Genomic DNA, 12,850 nt, shown 5'->3' on the forward strand with positions numbered 1-12,850 from the left:
GACTGGAAAGACCAGACCAACTGTAGGTTCTCTAGTATTTTCTAATTTTGATTTTCACAATGCTGTAGACTATAACACTATAGTAAAATACAGAGATATATTATGCCACAGTTTCAATCACCTTTATACCACTTACCCTTGCCACATCATCTTAACTATTCCTTTTATCCAAGCAGAACCCCACCAGAATGGCATGACAATCTTCTCTTTTTTAATAACAAGACCAATACAATAGATTTTTAAATAATGATCAAGGATTTTTTTTTTTATTCATTAAGTTTCAGTATCATTACAGAAAATGTTATGGTACAGAGTTGTTTAACATTATTTTTTCTTTGCTCTTGATTTCCACGTGAATGCTGGTAACACTAATATCTGTACAAGATCAGTCTTTGATTTTATTTTTTGTTCTGTACAATTTTAAATGTGTTGGTTAAAAAGGCTGTCAGCACTTAAGGAAGCATTTTTTCCCCCAGTTTGTTTATTCAAATAAAACGTATCCAGTTACTGCCCAAGAGTACTGTGCCTTGAGGCTACTGGGGTGAGGTGCCTGACACTCTGCAGGGGAGGGTTCTCCCTGAGGCAAGGCAGGGTCTCCACCCAGTCACTCTTCAATTGGCACTGTGCACATAAACACGAGATACATGATAAAGAACAAGCAAAAGCTCTCTGAAAAGCGGTTATGAAGCATACTAAGAAGGGAAATTTAAGTGTTGCCTACGCTAGTATAAATAAGCAGACAGCCTTGATTAAGAGCATAATTAGTTGTATTTTAAAGATGAGAAAAACACAAGTTCTGCAGGCACCTACTGCTGTCTACTAAAAGCTATCGCTATCAGACCTAGCATTGAACACACAAAGCAATTTGCAAGAAAGGAAAAATTTGCTTTGATATAATCAGAATAGAGTTGTCTGTTAAGATTTATTTTTAGATGTGTTTTCTTTAAAAGGTATTTAAATTCTTTTGAAATATAGTTCAAGATGTTGACTATACAGATCAACTTTTATCCAAATCAGAAAAACTAGCTGTGCCGTTGCATATTACAGGATACAGTCAATGATATGTGGACATGCATCGAAGCTTTCTCTCTCTGGTGACCATCATAGCCGTCCAATGACCATGACATCCACCACCTCGCCCTTATGGAGCTCCACATACTGCTCTGTCTTTGGAGGTAGCATCAACAATCCGTTGGCACTGCGCATGCTCATCAGACGGCTGCTCATCTGGTTACCTAGAAAGAAATACCTCATTACAGCAGCAACATCACAGGGCATACATCTGGAGCCCTTGCAGTTTTTTTCAAAATAAACACCAATGAACAGAAACAGAGGCTTCAAGGGGAAGAGAGAAGATCAAGCTTCCCAGTCCTTTTTCCAGGTAGCCTTGCTACTGTATCCTATTTTAAATATCCTTCCTTCCTTCCTTCCTTCCTTCCTTCCTTCCTTCCTTTATTTATTTATTTATTTATTGTTTTTGTTTTGTTTTATTCTGTTTTCTCAGCAGGGGGAAAAATTGGGGACAAACATAAATATCATCTGTAAGAAGTTAAACTGCTTTAAAAATATTAATATATATAAGCTGTGACAACAGAGTAATGAATGTATGCATATTAAGCTAATAATAAAAATAAACATTGGGAATTATTCCTTAAAAGAATAAAATATGATTTTATAGCATCATGCAAAATGCCACAGAATTTCTCAGTTCAGGCTAAAATGTTATGTATGTCTGAAAAGAGAGGATTGTCAAACTTATTTTTAAAAAGACAACAATCATTTCTTTAGTGTTTACTAAGTGCCAGACAGCACAGCAAGTAGTTCCCTTAACTATCTTATTTGATTTATATAAGATTCAAAAGAGGTTAAGTAACTTGCCTACAGTCCTATTAACTAGTTGGTGGCCAATTTGAATGCAAGTCTAGAGGAATCATTGCCTACGTCCTTAGTCACTATGCTAACTGATGTGTGTACTTGATAGGACCTTTGTTTGAAAACTGATACAGGTTTTCTGGAGCTAAATCAAAAAGTAGGTAAATATGGCTAAGATACTTGGGGATAAAAGTTTAAAGTTTGGAAGAGGTAACTAGACTTCACCTAGTTTAAAGTCAAAGAACTCTTAAGTTATCAATTTGATTTCTTAGTCCTTAAACTTTACTAATATCTAAGGTATGGTGGAGGCTACAGAGAATCACATTATAATTGAGTTTTAATGTCATATTTCAGGGTGGCAGAACATAGTACCCTCCTTTTTCTACAATCAAAACTATACTCAGGATTTCGAGGTTGAACAAATAAATAAAAATCTTCCATGATTCTAGAATTGTATTTCAAAAGTTTATCTAGAAAATATGGTTCCATGGTATAAATAAACCTTTATTAAAAATTTTGTTTTTACTCTTATTTTCTTCTTATGCTGTACTGTTTGGAAATAACTGAACTCATTAATCTTTCAAAAAGGACAATGTACAACAATTACAAAACTAGGAAGGAGGTTATACATGAGTTTTGTGCTTTACCAGAATACATGTATAGAAATACCCACAGGTATGAATGACTGACTAACCTGTACTCTGTGCCCAAGGCAGTGGTTCTTGGTGATGCCAAGTCAATATACACCGATGGTATTCTGGGCGAGGATCCAGTTTTACGTCACATGATAACTATAGAATATAGAGTAAATGAAAACAAAGTTGATCACCCAATCATCTATTAAAACTATAGGGGTGAAAGTTGTGCAAAGAATAAAGTGGATGTGGAAAATATCCTGGCATTCTGCTGTTTCCACCACTGCCATCTTATGTTTCTAATACAGGAAGTACAGAGGTTGGGTTACTCTGGTGAAAAGAGAAAAGAAGGCTAAGAAGTTGGGATTCGTAGTCATGAAAAGGGCAGATGAAAACAATAAGGTCTATTTTTGAAGTGTAATTTTATGAGTTGATAGTACAGATACCTTTGACCTATGAATTGAGAAATCAAAGTAGGCATTTTAACACTGAAAATAAAAGAAATAGACCTAAACAAACAAATAAGCTCAATATCCATTTATATGTGTGTCAATCTGTCTGTCCATCCAACATTTACTGAGACACTCTTCTGCTACCCATTCATAAGCCTACCTTTAATACAAAAGAGTTACTTACTTTCTTTTCTCTTGAATATTCCCCTAGTGTCCCAATACTGATATACAATCTTGATTAAGGCAAATAAAAGTAGTCTCTACTAAAAGTATTACCATTTTTGTTTAGCCACATCACTGGTACTAAAAGAATTCCTCTGAATGAGTCTTTACTGGCATATTTTATATCTTTCCAATAAGTATAAAATCCTTTCTAATATAGCAAATTCAGTTTACATACACAATATAGAATGATTAATCAACCTTTAACCTAGAGTCGTTAACAAAAATCTATTTCATTAAATCATCCTGAAATCTGAAAAATTAGAGTGATAATGTGTTGGTATTCCACAACAACTGAACAACTTTATATTGCATATAATTATGTACTATAGCCCATCAAAGATTAGTTCAATGTTATTGAATAAGACTTGTTCATTTTACATAGCACAATAATCATTTGAGTTACTCTACCTTAAAATGGTCCCAAACCCTTTATCCAACTAAAAAAGGATTATTTATGCTAATACAATTACAACTTGAAGATCCTAGAAATTTTTAAAAAATATTTTATTTATTTATTTATTTATTTATTTATTTATTCATGAGAGACGCACAGAAAGAGGCGGAGACCTAGGCAGAGGGAGACGCAGGTTCCCTGTGGGGAGTCTGATGTAGGACTCCATACCAGCACCCGAGGATCACGCCCTGAGCCAAAGGCAGACGCTCAACCACTGAGCCACCCAGGAGTCCCAAGATCCTAGACCTTTTGATTCAAGTAAGTCTATCTCCAATCCATTCTAGCCACTCTGTTCTTAAACATTCTAATTTTTCACTCTGACATCCCTGCTTTTCCTCTGGAATCCAGAATAAAATTCAATTCCATTTTTCTTGATTAAATCATACCTCTTTCACTTGATATTGTTTATGTTTATACTCTATTTCATATCTACTGAGGGGTAACTTCCCATTATTCCTAAATTATTATGTGCTTACTTGATGGCAAAACTGTCTCTCTTTCAATCCCTCTGTGTATGGGTGTTCTCCAAAATGAGACTACAAGGCCATTCCCATGCTGTGTTATTTGCTAAGTGTTTAAGCAGGTTTTTTTTCCCTGACAATGGCACTGATTGGCTCTTAGTAGAATGGCAGAACAAATTAGAATAGGATGATATCTGACATCCAGGTTCTACTCCCAATTGTGCTGCTAACGGGTGTGCTGGATTAACAAGATATTTTGCTTTCCTAAACCTGTTTGTTTATCTACAAAATAGTGTTGTTTGTTTTAAAGGAAGATATTTATGGTAATTTAAGAAACAATAATCAGTTGCAGCAAGAGATGAAACTGACTAGATTTTTATGGCATTTTACTAAAATGCAGAATACTTTATTATTTAGTTGTACTGACATTATAATTCTGGCATACTATATCACTTAGCTTAAGAAATCACTTATTTACTATGAATGTTGATGCTTATAAGAATGATGTATGATGAGTAAACACAGACCTTTTTTTTGGTGAAAAAGTTGGTTTTTCACTTCAATGACTTTCTATTCATTCAAAATTGAAGTGGGCTATGGACTCGGACTGTTTCCTCTGTTTCCTTTTGAATATTTTTCTGACATGCTGTAGTCATTCAAGAGATAAAACTGTATACCACATAGGTATAGTGTTATATTGTATGTTCTATATGTAAATGTCTAAGGGAGAAAACTGAAAAAAAAAGTCAACAGAGGGATGCCTGGATGGCTCAGCGGTTGAGTACCTGCCTTTGGCTCAGGGCGTGATCCTGTGATCCTGGGACTGAATCCCACATCCGGCTTCCTGCAGGGAGCCTGCTCCTCCTTCTGCCTATGTCTCTGTCTCTCTGTCGCTCATGAATAAATAAAGAAAATCTTAAAAAAAAAAGTCAACAGAATGAGAAGATAAGCCACAAACTGGGAGAAAATATTTGTAAAAGACATCTAATGGAGGCCTGTTACCCAAAAGGGGGATGCCTGGGTGGCTCAGTGGTTGAGCATCTGCCTTTGGCACAGGATGTGATCCTGAAGTCCCAGGATCGAGTCCCACATCGGGCTCCCTGCATGGAGCCTGCTTCTCCTTCTATGTCTCTGCCCTTCTCTCTGTATCTCTCATGAATAAATAAATAAAATCTTAAAGAAACAACAACAAATAAAATATACAAAAAATTCTTAAAACTCAATAAGAAACAACTGGATTAAAAAATGGGCAAGGGGCACCTCGGTGGCTCAGTTGGTTAAGCAACTAACTTTCAATTTCAGCTCAGGTTATGATCTCAGGATTGTAAGGTCAAGCCCTGCATTGGGCTCTGCTCAGTGAGGAGTCTGCTTGAGATTCTCTTTCTCTCTCCCTCTGCCCCTCCTGTTCATGCTCTCTCAAATAAATAAATCTTTTTAAAAAAATGGGCAAAAGACCTAAACAGATAATTCATTAAAGAAGATATACAGATGGTGAGGAAGCATATTAAAAGATATTCATATTATATGTCATTAGGGAATTGTAAACAAAAACAATGAGATTATCATTGCACACACCCCTCCAAAGGCTACAATGCAAAACTCTGGCCACATCAAATCCTGGTAAGAATATGGAGGAATGAGAACTCTTATTCATCCCTGGTGGGAATGCAAAATGGTACAGTCACTTTGGAAGACTGTTTGGCAGTTTCTTACCAGATTAAAATACTTTTCCCATACAATTTAGCAATCATGCTCCTTGCTATTTACTCAACTAAACAGAAAATTTATGTCCACATAAAAACCTGCACATCAGTTTGTAGCAGCTTTATCCATAATTGTCAAAACTCGGAAGTGATCAAGATGTCCTTCAGTAGGTGGATGGATATTATTTAGCACTAGGAAAAATAAGCTATGAATATATTAAAAGATATGGAGGGAACTTAAATGCATATTGCTAAGTGAAAGGAGTCAATCTGAAAAGGCCACATTACTCTGGAAAAGACAAAACTATGGAGACAGTAAAAAGGATTCAGGGTTAGCAGGAAGGAGGGATGAATAGGTAGGGTACAGAAAGTTTTTAGGGCAATGAAACTACTCTGTATGACATGACAATGGTAGATATATGTAATTATACATTTGTCAAGACCCTCAGAATATACAACACCAAGAGGGAACCCTTGGTAACCCTGGGTGGTAATGATGTGTCAGTGTAGGTTCATCAGTTGAAACAAATGTACCACTTTGGTACAGACTTCAATAGTGGGAGAGGCTGTGCATGTGTGAAGACGGGGTATATGGGAACTCTCTGTACCTTCCATTTAATTTTCTAGTGAATCTAAAAAATAAAATTTCTTAATTAAAAAAGGAAAGAGGGGATCCCTGGGTGGCGCAGCGGTTCGGCGCCTGCCTTTGGCCCAGGGCGCGATCCTGGAGACCCGGGATCGAATCCCACATCGGGCTCCCGGTGCATGGAGCCTGCTTCTCCCTCTGCCTGTGTTTCTGCCTCTCTCTCTCTCTCTCTCTCTCTCTGTGACTATCATAAATTATATATATATATAAAAAAAGGAAAGACTATTTTGTTCTTTTTTGTTCTCCCCATCTTATAGAGAAATGATCTTAAAGAATTCTCAGAGTAAAAAATTAATTGCAAATACAATGCAGTCATATTATCCCTCAGCTGTTAATATGACATTAAAAGAGTATAAAGAAGTTAAGTAATCAACTCTTCTTAGGGACATTGAGAAAAGTTTCATACGAGATGCAATATCTGAGTCTTATGACTAAGGAATCTTGAAAGTTGAGAAAGGAGATTGTGGAAAGGATTTTTTCCAACCTTCTAGGAAGGCGGTAAAATTCACAGTCAGAGGCAGGAGATCTTACATCCATTCTAAAAGCAGTAAATAGTTTAAAATGGTGAGAGTACAGGATGAGACACAGATGAAGCTAGAGTGGAAAAAAAGCCTTGGGGATGAAGGGCTTCCTATGTTCACGTGAGCAGTTTGGATTTAACCCTGGGGTCATGGAAAGATGGAAGCATTTTAGTTGGAGATGCTTACATGATTAGAGCTAGACAGAATAGGGGTTTAAGAGGATGCAAGATTAGAAGTAGGTAAACTGTTAAATATGTCAAGGGTTATAATCAAGTAAATGTTGGAGCCATCATTCAAACCAGATTTATTTGGTTATAAAAGTCAGAGGATATGGATGATGGAGGCAGTTTTAGGAGAATGGTGAAGATTTGGAAGGCTGTAGTAAGGAATGGAAGATACTGATCCATGGGATATAGGGGGATTACAAGGGGAATCTAAGCCCCTGCTGAGGTTTATAAATTGGAAGTGATAACATGAACACCTGTAGACTCTTCTTTAGTTGTAGCTAGGAATAAAAGTGAAGGATAAAGAAGGGAGGTCTGATCCAAGTTTGTGGATTTTTTTAAAGTGGGCTATTGTGGAAGGAAGAGGAAAAAAAAAGTGACATGCTACACCACAGGATTTAGGTTGAATGAAGAAAGTGAAAAGGCCAGAGGGGCTTAAGGACTGAGGAAAAGGAGAGGGGTAAAAAGAGTGCCTACACCCTTTAATATCTATGGATAGGTAACTTGCCATTGTTCCTAAACTGTATACCAGAGTTGGTGATTTTGAGACAGAGTACTTCACGGTATTGAAAAAGGATGTACATGTTGAATTGCTTAAGTAGAAATAAAGGTATTGAGAATTGTGGAAATAAAGCAACTGACAGTAAGAGGTGAGGTAGAAGGTAGACTATGAGACACCTGCCAAAGACCGGAATGTCTTTGGAAGGTTTGATGGTGGTAATGTGAAAAAAGTGAAAGCTCCAGAAGATTCAGGGGAATAGGCTGGGACTCAGGACTATACAGACTGGAGAAGAGTTAAGAAAACAGATGACCAAAGGGAATTCTATTTGGGTGGCAGCCCAAGAAAACATGCTCAAGGCCCTGGTTGGTCTTGGGGGCCTTGACTTTGCTCCAGTCTGGTCAAGCTTCCAAGGAGTGGTTACTGCATTTTTACACTAACTTATTTGATAAGTTCTATGAAGTTATGAGGCACTGATTTCATTAGTCTACCAGAGAGATCCTTGAATTTATTTATTTTGTAAGTCATGTGTCTAAAATTTATCATGTAACTTTAAAATCTTTGCACATGGTATATGGATCAATTTCAAATTAACTTTTCCAAAAATTTTATAACTTAGTCATATTTTTCATTTCCTAATGAGTTAAAACTGATTCAGATTTTTTATAAATCATGGACAGTTCTATAATTTTCAGTATCTGTTTTTTAATTCACAGGCCATGATATTCTCATATAATAGGCATCCAATAATATCTTTTGATGATCAATGACTGATCTTGTCACAATAAAAAATCATATTTCTCTTTACAGTAGTAAATACCTTAGCAGTTTTTGAACAAAATAAGCATTTTGTTAAAATGCTTTGTATTTTACTGTTTATGACATCAGACAGAAAGCATTCACCAACTTCTCGTAGCATAAAGACAGTAATGCTCAAGAGAAGAGGTAAGATGGACAAATTAGAATAGCCCAGTAGAGTTCAACATGCCCATATTCTCCCAGGACTTGGTCCTATGGGAGATGAAAATATTTTCCCTTTCCCTTCTCTTAATCACTGCCTGAGGTGAGCTGTTAATACTAAAATAAGTTATCTCAGGTACGTCTCTAGAGAAAAAAGTTGGTAACAAGGGCAGTATAGGGCACTTTGATGGGATATCAAGGAAACAGATTACGGAAACACAAAAGGATATTCTTTGGTAGAAACATTAGGTTAATAATTCGAAAAATTAAGATTATGTTTCTGATTGTTTACTGGAAATCAGGAGTATTTACTCTTCAACCATAACTGATCAAGGACATAGGGCAAGTGTTTATTCTAAACTGATGTTTGTCAGAACACATTGATATAAGAGGATGACATTTTTTGTGCTGACCTTTTAAAATAATGCAGCATTGCCCTGACCATAGGACAGCTGTATTGGATCCAGCACTGTGAGTTACTGACATCAGTATTTAACAACTACCTCACTTCCTGAAAGCAGTAACGATTGGAAGAGGCTGTGATTATAGCAACCATTTGGAGAACAGTAATAAGTGGTGTCTCTAAGCTGCATATTGGCTGGTCAAAAAATAGAGACAATAGGCTTATCATGTTTCAAAGAAAGTAAATAAAGTTATGTTCTAAAAGTTGTCGGGATGCCTGGGTGGCTCAGTGGTTGAGCACCTGCCTTTGGCCCAGGGCGTGATCCTGGAGTCCCAGGATCGAGTCCCACATTGGGCTCCCTACATGGAGCCTGCTTCTGTCTCTGCCTGTGTCTCTGTGTCTCTCATGAAAAGTGGTGGTTATATCAGGAAAGGTGTGGAGAGGATTTTAGGAGCTAAAAACAGAAGAGAACAGCCAAGTACACCAATGACCCATTCTAACGGTCCCAGGGACACTGCTCTGTGGGAGAAAGGATTCTTGGACCAATTCTCAAGTCCATGAGTTGAGAAGAATGAACAGCAGTGTGAACAATGTACCAAGGACCTCTGTAATCATTGTTGTCAGTAAGGATAGCTACCACAATGTCAGTTTTAAATAAGAGATGGTGAATGTTAAAATGAGAAATAAATGAAAAGATTCATAAGAACTTTGCAAAGTCAAAGAGAAATCCTTTTTCTCTTATAACAATGTGGACTTTTCTTATTTCCTAAATTTAGCAAATGTGAAAATAGTGAGCAAATTCATATTACTGATTTAGATGTCTGAGCTTTATAACTTTGACCTTCTGATTTGATGTGAATACTTTTTGTTCATTAATAGCTTTTTTCTTTTTCCATTAAATTTAAAATAAGACCACTGCTGTGATTATTGGAGAAAAACTCAAATAATTTGTTTTCAGAAATATCTAGTTGAACTTTTGTTAACCTTTAAAGAAAAGGAGGATACCTCTTCATATACTTGTCTACAAAATCTCAGTATTTAAAAGGTCAATGTTAAAAGTATTTGAAGCCTAGATTTTCTTAATGTTTTATCCTATATATTCTCACAATATTTTATTAATATTTCTTCTTCTTCTTCTTCTTCTTCTTCTTCTTCTTCTTCTTCTTCTTCTTCTTCTTCCTCCTCCTCCTCCTCCTCCTCCTTCTTCTTCTTCCTCCTCCTCCTCTTCTTCTATGCTTTGTGTTCTTCTTGTCAATTAATCATAGCATTCTGTCATATCTGAATTTATTTCAAAGCTCTTGAAAAGTCAGTTTAGGTATTTGAAAAAACTGGATATATACATGCAAAAGATTAAATTGGAACTCCTTTCTTTAAAACAATATACAAAAATCAATTCAAAACGGTTTAAGGACTTACATGTAAAACCTGAAAAGTAAAACTAGAAGAAAATATATGGAAAATTTTTTTGATATTGGTCTTGGCAATGATTTCTTAGATTTGACACCAAAAGCATAAGCAACAAAATAAAAAACAGACAAGTGGTACTACATCAAGCTAAAAAGTTTCTGCATAGCAATGGAAACAACAGTGTGAAAAGGGAAACTACGGAATAGAAGAAAATATGTCAAACTATCTGATAAGTGGTTAATGTGCAAAATACATAAGAATTTCTTCAATGCAACAGCAAAAAGACAACCTGATTTAAAAATGGGCAAAGGAGTTGAATAGACATTTCTCTAAAGAAGATAAATGAATGGCCACTAGGTATATGAAAGAGCTCAACATCACTAATCTTAGAGAGATGCAGATCAAAACCACAATGAGATACCATCTCACAACTGTTAGGATGGCCATTACCAAACAACAAACAAACAAACAAACAAACAAAATATCACAACACAAAAGATAAGTATTGTGAGGAAGTAGAGAATCTGAAATACTTATATAAGGTTGGTAGGAATTTAGAACAGTTCAGCCACTAATGCTTAGCGGAAACAGTATAAGGTTTCCCCTCAAATTAAAAAGAAAACATATGGTTGAGCAATTCTACTTCTGGGTATATATCCTAGAGAACTGAAATCAGGATCTGAAAGAGATATCTGTACCCCATGTTTAGTGTACCATTATTCACGATAGCCAAGATATGTAAACAACTCAAATGTTCATTGACAGATGAATGGAGGAGAATGTGCTATATTCATACAAAGGAATATTATTCAGCTTTATTTATTTATTTATTTATTTATTTATTTATTATTTATTTATTTATTTATTTACTTTTTTAAAGATTTCATTTATTCGTGAGAGACACAGAGAGAGAGAGAGAGAGGCAGAGACACAGGCAGAGGGAGAAGCAGGCTCCATGCAGGGAGTCCAATGTGGGACTCGATCCCGGGACTCCAGGATCTTGCTCTGGGCCTAAGGCAGGGGCTAAACCACTGAGCCACCCAGGGATCCCTATTCAGCTTTTTTTTTTTTTTTTAATTTTTTAAAATTTATTTATGATAGTCACAGAGAGAGAGAGAGAGAGAGAGAGGCAGAGACATAAGCAGAGGGAGAAGCAGGCTCCATGCACCGGGAGCCCGACGTGGGATTTGATCCCGGGTCTCCAGGATCGCGCCCTGGGCCAAAGGCAGGCGCTAAACCGCTGCGCCACCCAGGGATCGCACCCTATTCAGCTTTATTTATTTATTTATTTATTTTTTTGTTTTGTTTTTTTTTTTTTTTTTTTGTTTTTTTTTCCTATTCAGCTTTAAAAAAGAAAGATATCCTACCCTTTGTGGCAACATGGATAAACCTAGAGTACATTATGCTAAGTGAAATAAACCAGTCACAGAAGGATAAATACAGCATGATTCTACTTACATGAGGTATCTAAAATAGTCACAGAAACACAGAATATAGAATGGTGACTGTCAGAGGCTGAGGGGAGAGGGCAATGAGGAGTCGCTGTCAATGGGTATACATTTTCTCTTATGGAAGGTGAATGAGTTTTAGAGATCCATTCTGCAACATAGTACCTATAATTGACAACATAGTGCTCCCCTTTTAAAATACTTTAAGAGGACAGTTCCCAGGTTAAATGTTTGTACTACAAATCAAATACATAAAAAACAAACAAAACCATGAAAGAACAAAGGGAAATTTATGGAGGTATTGGATATATTTAGTACTTTGACTGTGATGATGATGTGGGCATATGCATATATCCAATTTCATCAGAATGTTCACATTAAATAAGTGCAAATTTTTATGTATCAGTTGTATCTCAAACTTTTTTTTTAAAAAAAGCAATGGTTTGATACTGTAGGTTATATTGCCAAGAAAATTGTTGATTAGTTATACAGAAAGTGTGTTACATAATCGATTGAATAGTAGTGTTGGTGGAGAAGGGAATTCTCATTTCTAAGTGACTTTTACTATAAGCTTATTTTATTACATAATCGATTGAATAATAGTGTTGGTGGAGAAGGGAATTCTCATTTCTAAGTGACTTTTACTATAAGCTTATTTTATTATTTTTAAATATATTTATTTAAATAAATAAAATAAATAAATAAAATATATTTATTATTTTATTATCCTTAGCTCTATTTGTCTTTTTCCACAGAATGTGGTCACCCTTTCCTTCTGATTCCCTAGTCTTCTCATCCTTTGTCTTTTTCTGAACTGTTTAAAATTTATCAGTGAGGTCCCAGAAAAAGTGAGCAGATATATTGCTGTCTTGTGTGAGTTTGCACAAAACAAAGGGAATTCTTGTTTCTCCTTCCATATAGGTTAAATTTTAGGGTAGTC

The 12,850-nt window shown here is 35.8% G+C and overlaps 1 protein-coding gene across 13 annotated transcripts in view; it reads right to left on the reverse strand.

Moving 5' to 3' along the window:
- Window positions 1-236: 236 nt before the first annotated feature.
- The window catches only part of GPHN (gephyrin), a 627,564-nt gene continuing 614,950 nt past the window's right edge, over window positions 237-12,850 (reverse strand). For all 13 annotated transcript variants that reach the window (XM_041759177.1, XM_041759184.1, XM_041759182.1 and 10 more), the window contains 2 exons: window positions 2,567-2,663; window positions 237-1,235 (listed from right to left, as the gene is read on the reverse strand). In XM_041759177.1, coding sequence (XP_041615111.1) covers window positions 1,102-1,235; window positions 2,567-2,663 — 231 coding nt within the window. In that variant the 3' untranslated portion in view covers window positions 237-1,101. The remainder of the gene's footprint in view (window positions 1,236-2,566; window positions 2,664-12,850) is intronic.

The sequence above is a fragment of the Vulpes lagopus genome, chromosome 6, assembly GCF_018345385.1.
Source record: "Vulpes lagopus strain Blue_001 chromosome 6, ASM1834538v1, whole genome shotgun sequence".
Lineage (NCBI taxonomy): Eukaryota > Metazoa > Chordata > Mammalia > Carnivora > Canidae > Vulpes > Vulpes lagopus.